The 20,791-nt window shown below is 32.4% G+C and overlaps 1 protein-coding gene across 1 annotated transcript; it reads right to left on the reverse strand.

The window, feature by feature from the left end:
- Window positions 1-2,977: 2,977 nt before the first annotated feature.
- On the reverse strand, window positions 2,978-19,012 carry LOC107169480 (uncharacterized). Its single transcript, XM_089225788.1, has 30 exons — window positions 18,682-19,012; window positions 17,094-17,164; window positions 16,597-16,987; window positions 16,294-16,535; window positions 16,018-16,222; window positions 15,577-15,785; window positions 15,323-15,508; window positions 15,021-15,260; window positions 14,671-14,949; window positions 14,385-14,613; window positions 14,094-14,326; window positions 13,849-14,032; window positions 13,673-13,779; window positions 12,724-13,617; window positions 12,425-12,656; window positions 12,261-12,369; window positions 11,854-11,997; window positions 11,633-11,787; window positions 11,372-11,561; window positions 10,984-11,161; window positions 10,807-10,914; window positions 10,479-10,739; window positions 10,198-10,407; window positions 10,048-10,125; window positions 9,422-9,575; window positions 8,162-8,362; window positions 7,980-8,087; window positions 7,671-7,897; window positions 7,372-7,597; window positions 2,978-4,052 (listed from the first exon to the last, which is right to left on the reverse strand). Exons 2-30 carry the CDS (start codon window positions 17,115-17,117, stop codon window positions 3,262-3,264), a joined length of 6,795 nt encoding a protein of 2,264 aa, XP_089081914.1. The 5' UTR covers window positions 17,118-17,164; window positions 18,682-19,012; the 3' UTR covers window positions 2,978-3,261.
- Window positions 19,013-20,791: the final 1,779 nt, after the last annotated feature.

Here is a 20,791-nt window from a genome sequence, read left to right on the forward strand (position 1 = left end):
TTTATAATAAAAGTGTTCATGTAAATCTGTAATGGATGAAGTCAATCACTAATAATCAGTATAATATGCGTACTCGCTGTTATGCTCTATTACCAGTAAAGATTTTTTTGTTTTTTTTTTTAAAATGGTTTTGCTTTCTTCAAAATCCGGGCTTTTAAAAATTTTTTTTTAAATGTTATCTTAAATGTAAAAATAAATACTCTGGGTAAAAGTATTCTCACACGAATCGACGGCATCACATCGTTTTTACGCTTGCCTCAGTAGCGCCGATCACTCAATTTATACATAATATTATTATATGACACAATATGTCATATTAGATTTTTTAGATAGGGGGGGGGGGGGGGGCACCATAAGACACTGTCGTGTTCTGCATCCAGAATATATACGTTTAAACTTAAAAAATATACGATCAAACGTTACATTACTTATTTGTAGATGCTTTGATTTGCAATTGACGTTAAATTATTAAAATAGGGTGAATGATGGGAGCGCCTTGAAGTACGATGTCATAGTATATTTTAAACACTTCGGCGCCACTGGCTTGCACGCTCTAGTCAATGACTAAAGAAAAAAACCGGTTAGAATTTTGATAAAATCCTTAAAAGTTTTATACTTCAAAAAAAAAAAAAAAAAATTAAGTTACTCAAATAAATTTTTTATGAGCGTCTGAAATTAAAATCTTTTCGGCGTTGGATGTTCAAATTTTTCTTTAAAAGTGTGTTATTCACATTAAACTTTTATGATAATATTCTATAAAATTTTAAAACAACAATATTAATACAGGTTATCAGTAAGTTCTTCGACCACAAAGAATAAAAAAAAAAACTATAATTTGCATTCTATATTATAGGTAATTTATTTTTATTTTTATTTATTTACTGATATTATGTATTATTATTTTCACGCATTTTGTACACTTAAAATGAGTTTTAAATAAAAAATTATATTTCACACATTTTTTTATAGAACCTTTAAATTTGTTAAATAGAGATTCTACTTTATTTAAAAAAAATTATTTATTGTAAACACATATTATTATTAATTGATAGGTACTATGTATAATTTAGATTGGACTGATTTGAGACTATAATATGTGTGTAGTACGAAAATTAAGATATTTTAGGGACTGATTTATATATTATATATATATATTTTTTTTTTTGGTATAAAGCACAATATTTTATATTCATATAATACCAATACGTCCAATACGACCGAAGTGTATATAACTTAATAAATTGCACAGAGCCTATACAGCAGACTATATGTATAGGTACTTATTTTTAAATTGATTTCTCAGGCGTATCATTAAATGTTCATATTTTAAATTGTATGATTAAATTATTCGTCGAGAAATATGAAACACGCGAGTTTCCACTTATCGCCTGCAGTTTTCAATTAATGATTAACTCGATGCACATTATCATAATTATATACACAAAAATCAGCATATTATTATATATTGTGAAATAGTCAATATCCGCAGCCCGTGTACGAACCGACAGGCATCAGTAAGTCGCTTTAAATTGCTCGAAGGTATGGCGTCAGTGCGTCACTAATAAAGTTGACAGTATACAGGGTGTCCCGTGAGGATTTACCCATTGCGATATCTCCCGAAATAATGGTGATATCGAAATTCAGGTTTTGTAATAAGACTCACAGGGATAAGAACTACTATTATTTCATATTTTAATTTATTTTAATGTTTTGGTAAAAAAGTTAAAGAATATATTTTTTATTTAATTATTTCAAAAAAAATAAATAAAGGATAGCCATTTTGTTGAGTTTATTTTTCTGAAAATATTGACGTTTCAAAATTTTATTTTCATTAATTTCCCGATTTTTAATATTTTTTTAGTTTCGAGAAAAATTGCGAATTATTTAGCACCGTAATGTTATCAAACATGCGACCCACCGCGCCGCGCGGCATTCCCATATGGCCAGCCGAATACTTTCTATGTTCCTAATAGTTTATACATTTATAATCATATTTTATTTCTTTAAAACTAGAAAAAATATTAAAAATCGGGAAATTTATGAAAATAACATTTTGAAACGTCAATATTTTTAGAAAAATAAACTCTACAAAATTTTTTGGAAATGATTAAATAAAAATATATATTTTTTAAATTTTTTACAAAAACATTAAAATAAATTTAAAAATGAAACAATTGTAGTTCTTATCCCTGTGAATCTTATTATAAAACCAGAATTTTGATATCTCCATTATTTTGTGAGATATCGCAATAGGTAAATCCTCGCGGGACACTGTATATAGTACGCAGGGGTGGCCAACATGAATACGTCCACGAGCCATAATAACCCAAAAATGTGTGTGATCGCTTGTATTGTTTTGAATAATAATAATGTTTTTAAAATAATAATTATTATGTGTAATACAATAATATTGAGAGGACGCCACACCCGTTTTGTTGTCTCAGTGACTCAGTCCTACAAACGCATAGGTATATCATGACACATTTACGCTCAGCAGTTTCTGTTTTACTCCGTTACCTTAAACATTTTAGTAAATAAACCTAATATAAAACTTGATGGTAAGAATATTATCTGTGTTTTGTTGGAAGTATTTTTACGATAATTCAGTTTTCGAGAATAGTAGTATACATTTTTATATGTATGATAAATCAACAGTAATATAATTTAATTTAAATCTCTACATAACATTGCCAACATATTATTATTTGTTAGTGTCATCGGTGACCATTCGGCGTCATAGTAACTAAACATTAACTACCAAACCAGTCGAATATTTTATTTTTATTTTTGTATTTATGATTTATTACCTACTGACAAACTTATACCATAAATAAAATGTTAAAGGAAAATTAATTTCAAAATCAAATTAAACATAATAAAATACACGTCACGGATGTCATAATAATATACATATAATAAGGAGAATAGGTATATCATTGGACAGTTCATTGCAGCAAAAATAAAAATAAACGAAAAATAGTTTGTAACTTTTTTGTATTCAATAGGTAAAACAAACTTAATACACATTAAGACTATGAGGGGAAGAACATGTGTACTCCCCATTAACATATAGGTACACAAAATAACTTTAATAATAATTATATACACCAGTAGTAGATTTTTGCAAAGAAAATATTGTTCAAACGATGAAAAAAAAAAAAAAAAAAAACGAAAAATATAATAACACGTTAACAGACGACTCGCACGCGGTTAATCCACGTCGTCCGCTACTCATCGCAGAACGCGGCGATGAGTGACACGTTACGAGTCGGTCATAGATGCAGGTTTGGTAACAGAAGAAGAAGACGACGATGTGCCCGGTGGCGGAGGGGGCGCGTAAGAGGATTTTTTCTTGATCCTGATTTTCGGTTCTTTGGACGCGCCGCCGTTGTCCTCCTCGACGAGGCTCTCGAAATTGCGTATCCCGGCGGCGGCGGCGGCAGCGGCACTCAGGTGGTCGGCCCGCTTTCTGTAGCTGCCGGTGCTCGACTGAGACTCCGCAACTGACCGGCCGTCGCCCTCGTCCCTCTTGTTCAGCTCGCCGTACGCCGTTTCCTGCGCGCTGTCCCCGCCACCGAACCTCTTCAGCATCGACGGCGACAGCCAACCGGACCGGCTGTCCTTGCCGGCGTGCTGCTGTTGGTGATGAACGTGATTGTGGTGATTCTGCTGTTTGTCGAGGGACAGCAGCTTGAGCAGGGACGGCGCCAGACCAAGTCCGATTTTCCGCTCATGGTACACTTCCGAGATCGTCGGTTTAGGTTCGTAGTTGAGCTTCCGCAGCTGCGACGTTCTGATGTGGTCCTGCAGACCGCTGTTCACCACGTCTACGTTAGGCTGAACCTTTGACGGCGGCGGTTCCTTTTCCGATATGTCCAGCACCTGGGCAAGATACAGGGACATCTTGTCTGCGTCGTCCGACTGGTGGTTCGGTTCGGTGTCCACCGCCACGATCTTGTCCAGAATGTCGTTGGCCTTGTGTAGTTTCTTGATCGGAGGTATAGGAGGTAGCGAATGAGTTCCACGTCGGAGTATGGTAGAGTGCCCGTTTCCTGTAAGATCGAAAAAAAAACACTTATCAGAAGTCGTTCAACCAACGTGGACAACAGTATAATTGGCTAAGGGCACCCATTGAGGGAGCAAGGGGGGGGCGTACTCCTAGAAAATTCTATGTGCTTTAAATCTATCAACTTTTTCATATAGTTTAATACCATCATTAATATTTGATCCTCCATTATACTTGATACCATAGGTCCATAGATAGACTTATGCTTAATACTAATTACTCCATTAGTGAACCAGTCATTTAATAATATGTTAGAACATATAAAATAGGTTTTAAAATCTAGTTTCATTTTGCCTCCCCTCCCTTTAAAATTATCCAATGGGCGTCCATATAAGTGGCGTACGAAAATAAAAAGATTTTTGTGCCGTCAACGATCGCCGAATATGGTAAGTTAATACTAGCGTTACTATATGTACGGGAATAATATGTCTATATAATATGTTTTAAGTCGTAGAGTAAAATTACGGCGTCAACATCGAATTCTTTATATATAAAAAAAAAAAATAAGTAATAACTAATAGATCGGTATAAATGTATAATTATCATTTATCAACAATCATTATATTATGTTACTATGTTAGGACGTACAAGTACAACGGCAAGTTAATTTTAATGTATTGCTAATTATTATTTAGTAAATACTGTTATAAATTTTCCACATAATATGTAAAAATAGAAGAATTATTTAATAATAAGAAATGTCTTGTCTAATAAATTAATTTGCCTTTTCTACCCATGTACCTATATATTCACCACTTATTGTACTTATAGGTTTTAAGAGCATCACAAAAGCTAAAGCGATTAAATTTAAATGTTATGCTTAGAGCCAATTTAATTTTGGGGATCGGCTAGAAAATCAAATATAACCAAATTCAAGCATTTCATTTTCATAATACCGCACTTAGCAAATAAGTATGTTTTGTCCTTTATTTTTAATTGGACCTTAGGATTAAAATTATTGAGAAAAAACATAAGTCATAACTTAGGGTTCGGAAGTTGTTGCATTTGCATATATTTTGTGTGGTAAATTTATTGCCAAACAAGCTCGAAGTTAGTTTCAAAACATCTTGAAAAAAAATTATGTGCTTTAAGTGAATATTTATGCATATTAGTGATTTTGAAGTTTTAAGAGCAAATTATTTATGTAGTTATTTTTTGAGCATATTTGATGATTTATGAAAAATTGATAATTTGAAAATTTTTCAACAAAATAAAATATTTCTTTTAAGTTTTCATTAGGTGTTGTAGCTATTATAGGTATATTATATGATAATTTTAAAATTTCAAGTAAACATAATCTATTAATATGCGTACGCTAGCGTAAAATATATGTTATTAAAATAATAAAATACTATTTATTTTATTTGCATACTATAAATACTACCATTAATTATTTTATTTTATATGTTTAATATCTGGAAATTGTGTTCATTAATCAAAAATATATATTTACTAATATTTGTATTATTTTAACATTTTTGTACTTTTTAAAACAAAAGATACATTAGATCCAGCAGCCCAAGAATATTAACTATGTGTATATAATTTATTAAAATATTTGTATTTATGAAAATGTTGGATTAGAAAAAAAAATTCTGTATATTTTTAAAGCATATTATTTTAGTACTTTTGAAGTGCATTAAGTTCCGAGCCTTAATTCATGATCAGTTATGACTTTTATAACATGATGTTTATATAATAATTATCATACATCACATATAGATATTTATTGTACTTGTTGTACGTATATACCATATATTGTATATTTCTTAATTCTTATCAAAATCATAATAAAAAACAAATAATACCTACCTACTTAAAAATAAAAATAAAGAAAATTACCAAGTTATTGTGCCTTATGCTTATTTTGAAATTTAGGTATTATTTCCACCGGCTGGCGGCTTCTAAATGTCAAATGATTGTTATTTTTTTTTGTCCCAAAATCTAGATAATCACAATATTCTCTCGTCTACATTTTCCATTAAAAACTTCGAATATCCCAAACAGAAATCTATTTTTACACACTCATTAAGCTGCGTCCACTCGACCACACCTAAACGCATTCAAGCTAAGAATGCTAAGACTGCTGTAATACCATAAATGCTATAATGTTCAGTAACTACAGCAGTACAGCACAGTACACTGACAATAAGTGACAGTTACGTGACATAAGTAATGGAGTGACTAATGTAATGTATTTCTACAATAATGTACAAATAGAGTCGACAATAGTTAATATAATTTGTACTGATTTAAACGAAAAACATAATATTATAATAGAAAATAGCATAATAATATATTTACGAAGAAATTAATGTGCCACCCTCCGACACAATAAGTTGGTTTTGTACTTTGATGCTATTATGTGCGTATCTAAATTCAATACTAATTAATATATACCTAACATGTACACACATTTATTGATTTGCCGAGATATTTATTATAGTCTATCCACACATGGTATTTTCTGTTTGAAATTCTTTTTAATGACTGATTAACCTTCAATATTTTATTATACTACATAGGTATAATGATTTTTACTAAAGGACTATACTTAGCGTGACCATACGTCTAGCTTTCGAGATAAGTGTCTCGCTGCCACTGCCCCCAAAGAACCTAAAAATGTCCTGCTTTTAGAAAAGTCGACTTATGGTAGGTATTTATTGATCACATATTACAAATTACAATCATACATTTATACTATACCTATACAGTTTACAATATATGTATACCTACATATTTTACATATACTGTAAAACACTAAAACCCATAGTCCATAGATTGTTGGGGCACTAATATGATTAATATATTATCTGCGTTTTCCTGTTGTCATTTTTTATAGAAACAATTAATAAAAAAATTGCTATTTTACGTAAAATTATGGTTTTCTTATTAAAATATACAGGTGTCCCGCTTTGAATAAAATAAATTGTGGTCACGCTAACTATAATATCTAAGTACTATGTTCCTCGAGAGAACATGAGGCGCGATAGCAATAATGGGCCAGCTCTGTCACTCAGTGAGTGCACCACAACCACCAAATTCTCAATGGGTGGTCCGCGATCAATGTCGCTTGACGTCGACGGTGACAGCTGGCCACATGAAGGGAATTCGGTGGACAGACCTCGTTCTATAAGAGCGGAACTGGCATATTCTCTCATGGGATAGACTCTATACATATATATATAATATAGGATAGACATATATAATATGTATCATATGTACAGTAAATTCATGTGTGATCGGTGGTTGGGTAAAATGCAACTAGAGGTTCGTATTTAGTTCAAAATTTTTTAAACACTAACCTTCCCAATCCGTGGCCGAGCTAGCCGAACTCGACGAATCTGGTCTGACGGGAGTAGAATATAGATTTCTGATTTTAGTTTGGTGTGCTAGAGTTTTGCTTAATGCATCCCCTAATCCAGGAACTGGTGGTGATGGTGTAAATGCAGCGTCACTTTCTCCGCCGCCATTAGTACCACCGGATCTGCGACTCAATATCGTAGGCATAACTAGCACTCCAGTAGAGTTCTGGAGTACAAAAAAAAAAAAACAATAGTATGCGAAATAAATACAATAATATGCGCGTTGTCATATAGCTTACCTTAGTGATTTGAGTGGACGCATCTGAAGCAGTTCTACCATCTGGTTCTCCTCTTTTCCTAACATAACTGGTAAATGCTCCGGATCCATTACTTCCAGACACTCGCAGTGCGTTGGTTGAACTAGGTTTTAACGGAGAATCCTTTTGCCTATCGTCTTCAACAGTCACTACACTTTCGAGTGAACTTGATGAACACAAGGAAAGGCTTTTAGGGGCTTCTTGGGTGTCTATACGTTTCAAAACGACAATTTTAAAACAATGTGAAATTTATAAAAATGACACAATTAATTAAATATATTATAAACTTACCAAATAAGGCTAACAGAGCTTGAAGAACAAATTGAATACTGCGTTTATTGGCTTGTTTGCCAGTGCGCAGTGTTACTTCGTCTATTCCAACTTCAATTAAGTCGAAACCTGTATAAGGAAATTTGATAAGTAAATAATTATATAGTAGTAAAATAAATAAATATTATAACAAAAATGTTTACCTAGAGATGCTAAAAGCTCGTGACACCCAGGAGTGTGCCATAGTTTTACGTTGACTGGCATCTCAACTGACTGTTCATTTTCAGATAGAAGTCTATTATTCAATTGTTCGACTACATGCCGTATGACGGCAATCACATCGTCCGTAACATCAGACGTCAATATCAATTTCGAAATTGCGCTTAATGTGGTACTGTTCAGACCTAATAATAACATAACATTTTTAAAATTTATTTTTCGACTTTTTAACTGTAAATAATATAATATTAACATTGTATTATCCATATAATCATATATGTATTATATATATTGACTTGTTCCTGGGACTGCATATCACACACACTAATAATCATTTATCAATTATTATTTATTATACATTTTTATACACAGTCGAAAGTTACACACGCAAGCCCTTAATGAATTCCTAAATATACACCAATAATCCCCGTAAGGTGTCTCTTACTGGATATTTTAAAGGGTCAAAATATAGGCAACTTCTGATGAGTCGTCAATGCCTGAGATCTAATCTTTAAATAGCCAAAATGTATAAAATACTAAAACATGGAATTCATTTTTTTTATATTTACATTGTGCCGATAGGCTGGCGAATTAATTTACTTAATTTCTCAAATAAAAATGTACACCTTAAAAAACGAAAAATTGTTTCACCTACAAAACATAAAAAAATTTGGATAATATGCTAATGATTTCTAATTATTTTTCAAAATTAAAATGGTATTACAAGAAGTGTTTATTTTTCACCAGCTTATGATTTTATTTAAAATTGAATCGCTTAAAACCCACATATTTGACCTCACAATTATTATTTCATTGTTATTCAAATTATATAAAGATTGTTTAACCAAAATTGTACATTTAAATCTAGCCAATGCTTAAATGTGTTAGGTAAACAAGTAGACACATAGAGTTAATTATTTAAACTTAATAAATGTTTTAAAAAATAAATTATTATAATGTAGTTGTAGTACTACCTGTTGATCTAGTTAAAACTTAAGTTTACCAAACTCAATTGTTGATATTCAATGCTATCGGTTGACACATTGTGCTATTTATTAATGGGTTTTTATATTGTTCAATGCAATGATATATGTGTTAGTTTTGTTTTATGTAGTATTAAAACAATTTTTGATAATATTAAATTATTAACAAATTAAACATACCTAACAGTTAGTAAATTTAAATGGCTATTATAAACTAGTAATATCTAATTTAAAAAACATATAGAAAAATTAAAAACATACCAAGCAACGCTTGTAGACTAGCACTGCATTGAGTAAGTCTATCTTCAGGATCACTCTGAGGGAAGAATACTGAAGAAGGTATACCATTAGCAGCAGGTTCAAAACGAAATCCAACTGATTGTAGAAGTTCTTTCCATCCAGTAACATCACCAACCTTTAAGAAGAATTAAATTAAAAAATACTTCTACAGTTCTTCTATATTATACAGTGATTGTATATTTATTGTATTTGTTAATATTGCAATGCTCATATTAAAATAAAAATGTTAAGAGGATGTCGGTGTATTGTTTTCTTTCTCTGGCCCACATGTATCATAGACAAAAAGTATTCACACAAAATATTTATTTTTTGTTTTTAATCTTGCATAAAATTGTGTTCAAAAGAATTATAGGGAATATAAAACCGTTAAATATGTTAAATCCTCCAAAATATTATCTTCTATAGTTCATAATAGGTGATTTTAGTCTTAGATTATTTAACAAACATAAAAAAAATTATAATTTTATGTAAATGCATTTTATCTATATTTTGTGTGGGTCTGAAAGAGAAAATAATAATATACTTAATCCACCAATAAATCTTTTAGTTTACTACTTAGGTATTCAAAAATAATTTTTTCTACACACTTTATTTTCGATGCTTTTTTGAGTGGTGTACATTGCGTTTTTCTGTCCTCTATGAATACGTTGCAAAGATTTTTCAACCTGAACATATTAAAATAAAAAATAACTTAAAATGTTTTTAATAAAAATAAAAATAGTAATAAATATAAATACCAGGTGGAGAGTAACTCGTAAAGCGTCTCTACATCGGTCAGGTGTTTTTAAAAGTTCACATAAAGCTTGCCCCATTAATGCTACTTTACTAGATAAACGTACATCTGAACCAATTAAAAAATATCCAGCCCAGTTTGATGGATGAGAAAAATGTTTTGTGTGTTGAACTGTTTGCATTGCATCACACAGAGCACGGCATACTCTTGATCCCTAATTAATAATTCATATATTAATTATACTATAACAATGTTGTATGAAAAACAATTTATCCAAAAAATTACCTGTAATAAAGCAGAGTAAAATGCTCTTAATAAAATTTTAGCAGCAGTACTTGGTACTGGCCATAAGGATACAAGTATACATTGAGCTCCAGCCATGAGCAAACCGTTCGTAAGGTCGTATAGTCCTTTTGATGTAGCCCAATCATCTCGTGCATGTGACCAACTTAAAACTACCAGTCTTGCATTTAACTTTAGAGACAATAAATCTTCTGTAGTTAATAATACTTCAGATATATTCATATCAGATTGCGGGTTGGTTTCCTACAAACACATAATTACTTATTAGATAAACCATTACAAATAGAACATCATTTTAAAATATCATTACAGTTTCATCTGGAGATAATATGATGGCCGATAATTCCCAACTAACATGGGTAGCTAAATGAATGCACTCTGCTTTAACAAGTTGTTCTAAAATGTTATGCTTATTCGCCTAAAGAAGAATGTCATATAATGAATTTTTATTTAAAATATAACTAATAAATATTTAAATTTTACTTACTTGCGCTTTAATTAAAGGTTTTGTTTGTAACATTTCAGCCACCATACTAGCTTCCTGTTCTGTATGTGGTAGTTCATTTAGACTTAGTTGTTCATTGACACAATTTGGAAGTAATGGGTTACCAACCACAAGCGTAGTCATATTTGAAGATTCATTGACTCCAGCTTTCTTTTGTGCTCTAAAAATAAATTTAAATGTTATCAATTTTTGATTTTAAACTAACTTAAGCGTTAAGGCTGGTTTTACAATGAAATTTATCCTCTTGATCTATTTGATTTAAAAGTTTTGAATTAGGGTTTCTGTAGTTAATTTAATACTATGTAGTGTGTCCACAAAACAGTTTGATCTATTTCAAAAATATTAGATTTGATATCAACACAATACTAACCTTTGATTTTCTTTGAATTTCATTAGGGAAGGTGTAACGAGTAAGCTGAATTTTTCACTTAGATATTCTCCTGATAAATGACTATCATCATCTATCTTCGGGTGTAACATTGAAAAAGGCACCAACAATAAATCTTGTTCAAGAACTAATAATAATTCCTTTCTAGCTGAACAACCTTTACTATGAGAAGCTAAATCAAAAAATGTAATAAGAATATTTTAATTGATGTGCTATTAATTATCTTTAGTTTTTAATAATTACCACATGGTGCAAATAGAAAATCTTCAAAAGGAGCTATCAGTAACTCGTACAGTTTGTTCAGACTATCAGGAATTAGCCATGCTTTTGTTTTCTTTGCTCTAACACTACCAGGTCGACTAGCAGATCCAACAGTACTTCCGCCTAAGCTTCCAACACTAAAAAACAATACAATTATTATTGGTTGTATTTCATACACTAAGATTGTTACAAAAACTAAGTACCTGAACAAACTACTCAAACTGTAGTTACTAGAGTTATATAAATGGTTTCGATTCACCATTCTTAAATAACTACGTTCATTTTCTTGAGCTAGTCTATCTCCTAGTTCGTCTAAGTGACAAGCTTCATTCAAATCTGAATCAATTCTGAAATTAAAAAACTTACAATAATGTATGTTTGTTTGAACATGAACTTATCACATGTCAAGCATGGATCCAAGCGGAGGTAAGGTTTAAAGCTCCCACCCATAGACTATGTTGAATTATAGAATGTCAGTTTTCAGCAGGTTGATACAATAGTTAATTGTCTTGCTGATTACAAAATGTTATCCAAGATTACTCCTCCCCCTCCCCATATACTCTATTCTGGATTCACACATGTCAAATATATAGAATTTGGTAAGACTTACATTGGTTGCTGAACATTGAGTGTACTTTTCACATCTTTTAGATACTGTGTCAATAGATTATCCATGCCATTTTCAGTTTGAATTAAAGTTTCATGGAATTTAACAACACCTAAATGACAAATATGTATGAATATTTTTATAAGTTTAATGTTGAATAGACTTACCTTTATTAGGAATAATAAGCCAAGAAAACAAATAACCAGATGCTATACTGAAGTAAAGAACTGAAGCTTTTTGTTTATTCACAATGTCAAGTAAACTTTCTACAGAATTTATTTTATGGTAATCTGGAGAAGATTTTATTCTCATATTGTGACTAGAAGTTTTTGCTCTAATACGATATTTTTCTGTGACTAAAAGAGCTTCCTCGCATCTATTTAGTTGTACTAACACAGTCTAAAAATAAATAAATTTAAAATAAAGATTTCGTAGAGATTTATAAGTAAAACTCTAATATACTTACTTGTAAAGCTTGATAACATTCTAATCTTAGTTGAGTAATAGAATGAGAATGTTCTAAGGTAATAGTGTTAAGAGCATTATCTAATAATTCAGACGCTTGTTCTAAATGACCTCTAGCTGCATCAGACTGTCCATCAGCTAATAATGCCATTCCAAGCTTATATCTTATACGCCCTTCTTCATCTGGTTTTCCTGTCATATCAATACTCTGTAAGGCTTGGGTGAGATATATGACTGCTTGACTAGTATGTCCTAATGTATGATGTAATGATCCTAAACTTCCATATGCTGCAGCCTTTGCTGTTTTCTCATCGATTTGGCTAGCGATTGACAAATGTTCTTCTTGGTATTTAATAGCCTCATTTAAGTTCCCTAAAATTTCTTCTACATTTCCAATGTTTCCATTTGCTCTGCATTGCAACAGTGGTTGATTAAGTTCTTTGCCAATTTCTAAATCTAATTTATGGTAGTGAAGGGCTACACTATTCTGACCCATCAATTGATGTGCATATCCAAGAGCAGATGCTGCGTTTGCTTCAACATTTCTATCACCTAATTCTCTTGCTATTGATATTTGATTTTGCAAACAGGACACTGCTTGTTGGTAATTGCCCATCATAACATGATTGGAACCTAATTCACCATACGCAGAAGCTTTCATCTCTGAATTGTTAAGTTCATGGGCAATGACTAGTATTTTTTCAAAACAAACTAGACTTTGATCAAGATGTCCAATTCGTCTGTATGATTGACCTAGACAACAATAGGCTTTTTCAAGGTCTCGAAGGTTTTGAAGTTGTACAGCAATGGTTAAAAATTGTTCATGACATTTAACAGCTTCATCGAAATCTCCTAATGCGTCATAACAGTCACCAAGATTTCCAAACGCTCGACCCTGTTAATTAAAAATAATCAAAACTTATTTCTTTTAGCTTATTAATTATATATACTTTATCTATCAAAGATGTGTGAGATGATAACTGTTCCAAAGTAGCTAATTGTTGTTCAAAATATCCAATTGCTCCTTCATAAATTCCCATATTCATTCTTGCAATACCTATATTAAAAAAATAATAAAATATTTTTCTAACATTCAAAAATACATTTTATATTTTTTGAATAATACCTAAATTTCCAAAAGCTTCAGCCTCAATTGCATTATCCCTAAGTTCTTTTGCTCTTTCAAGCTGTAATTGGTAACATTTTATTGCATTTGTATAATTTCTAAGAGACATATACACTGCTCCAATATGTCCATGAGCACAACATTCACCTTTTAAGTCACTTACTTCTTGTCTTAGAGCTAATTCCTGAAAATCACAATAAATAGTACTGTGCTCAGTAGTCAGTATTATATTGTACAAATCATACTTGGCAATGGTAAGATAGAGCCTTGTCATAACATTTGATATATCTGTTAGCTAGTCCTAAAGAACTACATGCTGCTGCTTCCATGTTTGTATCTCTAATTTGTCTGGCAAGTGTGAATTGTCGATGATACATTTTAAGGGCCTCCTCTGTGTCGTTCATTTTAATAAGAATATCTCCAATATTGCCTAAGGCACGGAGTTTTGCTTGAAGACTTTTTGTCATATGTGATATAGCTTAAAACAAATTTATTACGATAATAATAGCATAATTTTTTAGTTTTAAAAAATTTACCTAAAAAGTACTTTTGGCATTCTAATGATGTTTCTAGATTGCCTAGAGCTAAATGAGCAAGACCTAAATTACAGTAAGCTCGACCCATATTCATCTTATCTTGGAGATCTTTGGCTAAAGATAAATCTTGATCATAATATCTTACAGCTTCACGATAATTACCCAAACAATAATGAGCATAACCCAGAAAATGGCATGCTTTTGCTTCCCCTTCTATGTCATGTAATTCCTTCAAAATTAATAATTAATAAGTATTTTATATCATTAGTTATTAAAAATAACTTACTTGAGATAACATTAAGTAGTTTTCGTAGTAAGGAATGGCTTGCAAAAAGTCATTTCGCGTACTTAAGCAATTGGCTAGATTCAATAAGGCACAAGCTTCTCCAGCTGTATCTTTCAACTCTCTAGCAATGTTTAAGTGAGCTCTATAATGTAAAAGCGCCATTTCAAATGCCCCTAAAGACTGATAGGCTACTGCTAGATTTCCATGAGTAGATGCTTCAGAGTTTCGATCTTTGACTTCCTTTGATATTGTTAATTCCTGTTTATGATATTTAATTGCCTGAAAAATTCAATTTTTCAGAATATTATTTTATCTTAATTAGAATATTAAACTAAATTGTTAGTTTTTACCTGTTCGTAGAAACCCATAGCACTGTAAGCATTTCCTATGTTTCCAAACGCTCTTCCCATAGCAGCTCGATCATGTAAAGATTTGGCAATATTCAAATGAGCATGGTGAAGTTTTAATGCAGACTCATGAGCTCCTAGTAACTGATACACAATACCCAAATTTGAACATGCTCTTCCTTCTCCAACTTTGTCATGTGTATTTAATGCCATATCTAATTGTTTTTCATGCCAATGTTTAGCCTGAAAAATTGCATAATGATTTGTTGATTTCTAATAAGTTCTATTTTATATTAAAATCCTACTTGAGAATAGTTTCCAGCACATCTTGCCGCATGACCAAGTCCAGCATATGCTCTAGCTTCAATCACCTTATCCCCAAGTTCTTGTGCGAGTCTTAAGACATTTTCATGATAGTTAATAGCTTGAGTAAAGTTACGCCTATAGTGATATGATGAACCTAAGTTGCTAAATGCACGTGCTTCTTCAACCTTACCGAATGAAATAAAAAATTTAGATATATTTAAAATAGAAATCAAACAATAAAACTAAATTTTACTTTATTTCCTAGTTTTTTTGATAGCTTTAAATGTTGCATATGACAGTCTAGCGCGCTTTCAAATTCACCCATGGCTAAATAAACAGCACCAACATTTCCAATCTCTCTAGCTTCTTGAAGAACTTCTCCAATTTGTTTGACTAACTGTACACATTGTTTATGTGATGCTAAAGCATTTGGATAGTCACCAATTGCAGTATACACATGGCCTGATAAAAAATTTATATAAAGCTATAATTAATTTTTATGATAAGACAAAACAGCATTAGTTTAATAACATGTAATATAATTTTATTTTTTCTTAATTAGTTTTAATTAAATAGGACTATTAGGTTTTGTAGGAAATATTGTTGTTATGTAATGTTATGTAAGCTAAATTAAAGTGTGAAACATAATTTTTATTATTTAGATAATAAATTTAAAAAATAATTAGCAACTTACCCAAACTAGTGAGAGCAGATGCAGCAGCTTTCATTTCTCTGGCTTTCATTGCAAAAACTAATTGGTATCTATGTGCTGTAAGCGCTTCTTTATAGCTTCCTTTACTAAAATAAGCTGATCCTAAATTACCATGAGCTCGACTCTCTCCAGCTATATCTTTTAAAGACTTAGCTACTAACAAATCTTGTTGCATGTATCCAATAGCCTATATTAGAAGTGATTAGATCATTATAGCTGAACTAATCGAGATTCAAATTAATTTTTATATATACATACTTTATCCAAAGAATTCATTGCCCAGTAAGCTGAAGATAATGCAGAAAACACAGAGCCTCTTAATTTAGCACTACAGGTTCCTATTCTAAGGGCCGATTCTAAGACAACTACAGCCACTGAGTACTGCCCAGCTGCTAATAATTCTTGACCTATCACAGACATTACGAGAAATGGAGATTTGTCCAAAGTTACTCCATTATGATTTATGCTTTGTAACTGTTCAAATATAGGCTCCAACACACCTATTAAATATGGAAAGTAAAAATATATATTATACAAAAAAAGGCATATTCTTATGCTTACCTCTAAGAGGAGACTTGATAGAAGCCTCAATAAGACCGGCTAACAGCTGAGTAGATTTTGGCTCAATGGAGAGCCCAGTGCTAAATACAGCAAGAGCATCTCCATGCCTCCCCAAACATTGTAGAGCAACACCCTCTCGGAAGTGTGCCTTTGGCCAACTAGGATTGACTTGGCGGGCACAAGTGGCATCGTGCAGTGCTTCTGTAAACCTGCCCAACTTGAGTAGTGCTGCAGACCGATTGGAATATAGAATATGGTTATCAGGATAGTGACGCAGAGCTTCACTATACAATTGTATAGCTCGTGCATAGTCTCCAGATTCACAAGCAGCGTTTGATTCACGCACTTTTTCCATAAAACCTTCTTCACCACACCCATTTTCCGGCTCCACCTAAACAAAAATAAAAATGTAATGAATTTCTATACCTCTTATTTATTATATGAGTATTGAATGTTTGTAATTTCTTTAATTTCTTTAATTTAAAATAGGTATTTACCTCGGATAGGTCTCTTTGTGGCATGATTTTGAAAACATTTCTATATTCACATATCTATGGATATTTTTAATCTAAAAAAAATTATTAAAAATACAATGCATTACTAAAGTGATAAATATAAACTATAGCATTGATTATTAACCTGTTCTTAACAAGCGTAATCTAGGGATTACATGGATATATCTGAGTTAAATTAAAACAAAATTGTAGTTGGTTTGTCAATGGTTAATTTATTAATCATAACTTTCATATAATTGTGTTTTGTAGTAGGAAATGATTGATATTATATCGATTTATATGTGTGTTACTTGAAGGTGATACCTATTGCTTTTATTATTTATTTTGTTTGTGATCATATTAGGTATAAAGAAACAAATTATTAAACAAATCATTCAAGCATAATTTTTCATGATGTATATTTTATGAGGATTCCTAATTTTGGGGGTCTATAGATTTGTTTAACAGTATAATATGGTCTCCACAAACAAAAATTTTAAGAACCACTGAACTTTAAAAATCACTCAGATTATCTGAGTCAGATAGGTAAAGGAAAATTAGAAGCAAATTTTTTATAAATAATTAATAATTTGAGTTTTAAATGTAATTCTATTTAGATACCAACCTAACAGACTATATTGGATTTTAACGATCCAATTAAAAACTTCACCCAAGACTGTAGGCCTTATATTTATTCAAGAGATCTAAAAAATAATAGTTTAGTATGGGGTTATGGTAATGTCATACATGATATATAAATATTATGTTCTTGTGTAGTAACTTAACAGAAACAAATCTATTCTATATGTTCCAACCAATGTCTATTACCTGTGTATTACTTTTAAAACATAAATACCTATATATAAAATTAATAATTTGAAATGCATACAAATGTTTTTGTCTTGTAAGTTACAGTTAGATGTTATTGTTTTTCAACAAAATAGAAATCAATCTTGAATAATATTCAAAAGAAGTTGAATGATACTATGATTGGTACTTATAAATTTGAAATTGATTGATTAACAGTATTCTATTTACCCAAGTCAGAAATCCAGTGAAAGTATTTTAAATACCCAAGTAGGTATAGGAACATAAAAATTGAATCAGGTTCTGACAATATTCCATATGAATGATAGTTTCTAATGAATTTCGTAGGATATTTCAGTAAAATACGAGTGCGTGCAGTTTAATATGAATTACAACAAAGTTGCCATTCACTTATTCATACAGTGAAATGAAAACAATTTAAGACGTTATTACCGCCATAGTTTAATTATGTAGGTACACAGAGAAAATTAACCGCAGACCACTAGGCACTCAGCGTCAGCACGAACGCTAAAAAATTCAAAAACGATTTTCTCGTACCACACATTGTTATAAGAGCAGTACTCGTACAAACCCATAGATTAGTATATTACAAACACAAATAAAGCACAAACCCAACAATTTCGGAGAGGTGTTTATGACGGTCGTAAATGGATAGGTCAGGAAACCTGGGATCAAAGGTCTAAGGGGGCGTATAAAATATAAAAATATGATGGGGTCGTATCAAGCTGGTGTAGAAATATGTTCCATGGGATCGTTAACTTACGCAGTATTCCGTGTAGTAACAATTTATCCTTACATATTTATCTAAATCTATATTATTGTGATAATAGGTAATATTGTATTGCGGCGGAGACTTTAACGGCGCACCGCGTTCATAATATTATTATTTACTATTTGTTATTTGGCGTTATCGTAAGATCCCGTCGACATTACGAGGTCTGCGCGTGATCATCGTCGCCGTCGGAGGGCTCAACGCACGCAAACACACACACTCGCACCGCGTCACACAGACACAAACACACGCGTTCGGGCAAACGGGCGCCTCGGAGGAACGTAGACCACGGACTGCGGTTCGGATTGTTTTTTCTCTCACCGCCGGTCCTCTCCCGACGACGGCGGTCGTCTCCTCTTCGCCGGCCAGGCGACGGTCTCGCAGAACGGCCGTTACCGCGGTCGCGGAGGTGGCGGTGGAGGTGGTTACGCGATCCGGTCGCAACAGGTGACGTGGTAGTGGGGACGACGTGCGGCAGTCGTCGTGATCTGTAGTAGTTGCCGTGAGAGGGGGGCGAGGTACGGGTGAAAATAAAAAAACGTTGTGCGTGCCGGGCACGAAAACGCGTCGCATTCCGATGTCGGCCATATTGGAATGCGGTCGACTGACCCCGCAAACGGATCCTCCCTTTAACCTTGATTCGCCCGGGCGGCAGCGTAAAGCCGACGAATTTTATACGCATTGTGCGCGGTGAACAGAACGAGCGCGCGCGCTTGATCATTAATTTAAATATCTTATTAAGATCGTCGGGACAGATATCATTGAGGGTCGTCCTCGTCGCGGGAACGCCGCCGCGGCCTGGAGACGACGCTCGCGCAGGATGAGATAGCACGATCCTCGCGCGTTCTCCGTTTTTCGCTTTCCGTGTTCTACGCCACCGTCTCGATGTCGGTGTTCTAGACAAGAGGCTAGGAATCACTATAAAAACCGAACAACTGCAAATTCACCGCCACGGACATCCCTCCTCGCGCAACAACGGCACATCACCGCCACCCACTCAACATCCAAGTCCGATATTTCAATACACATCCTCATTACTCTCAAAATCCCTTAAAAATACAAAATGTAAAAATAAATTATAATTTTTTAGAGGCTGGTTATAATACCTACATGTCGGAACTAAAAATGATTGATACAAAAAAAATATATATTATTATTAAAAGAATCATTAAACTAAGCCTAATGCCCTATTGAGATTGGATGTATTATTGGTTATAAACATTATAATATTTATAATAATATATTTACCTAAAACATCTTATCGGCAGGGCCGGACCAGGGGCCAGGGGGTTACATATGGGGTGCATTCCCAGAGCTTATACCGTTATGGGGCCTCTAAACAAAAACTAAAAATTCTGAATTATAATGCCATAAACACTAAAGGAAATAGGAAAAAATTATTTGGAAAATATTAAATATGCATCTTGTTGTCATACAGTATCTATTTTGATGGTTATAAGGTTAATAAGAGATAAAAAATGTCGAAAATTTTTCATCAATCTAATTATGTACCTATATTTTGAAAGTTATACTACTTGTAACTATATTTTATATGTTATAGATGCCTACATCTGTAACATATTAAATTAAAAAATATTCTAAGAAGTAGGTATATTTATGATAAGTATTATATTATGTATTTGGTGCCTTGGTGGGGCTCATTTTTACTATTTTCCCCAGGGCCCATTATTCTATAGAAATCCAGGACTGAGCCCATCAGTCATCAACACATCACGGCATCACACATTTTGTTATAGGTATTTTATTCGACGACCGCAGCGTCATATTTGATTACTATAAAATATGGAATTAAATCCCACCAAGGCTGCGGTCTGCGGTCCAGAAAATTCTACACCCAAACGTAATAATTTATACTGCAACTGTAGTGATTTAACTTCAATTTACAATAACATGTACCTCATATATAATATACCTATACTTATTGTATTTAATATAGGTAACAGGTATATACCTCTATAAGGGTCACTATCAGTTATACCGGAACTCGGCAGCTTTTCTCCGGTATAGGTATGTGAAAATGGTGTGAATGTGTAGTATACGTTTATTACCGATCACATAATAGTCATAATACGTACGTAAT

The sequence above is a fragment of the Diuraphis noxia genome, unplaced genomic scaffold (assembly GCF_037042655.1).
Source record: "Diuraphis noxia isolate RWA-SAM2 unplaced genomic scaffold, SU_Dnox_SAM2 contig0004, whole genome shotgun sequence".
NCBI lineage: Eukaryota > Metazoa > Arthropoda > Insecta > Hemiptera > Aphididae > Diuraphis > Diuraphis noxia.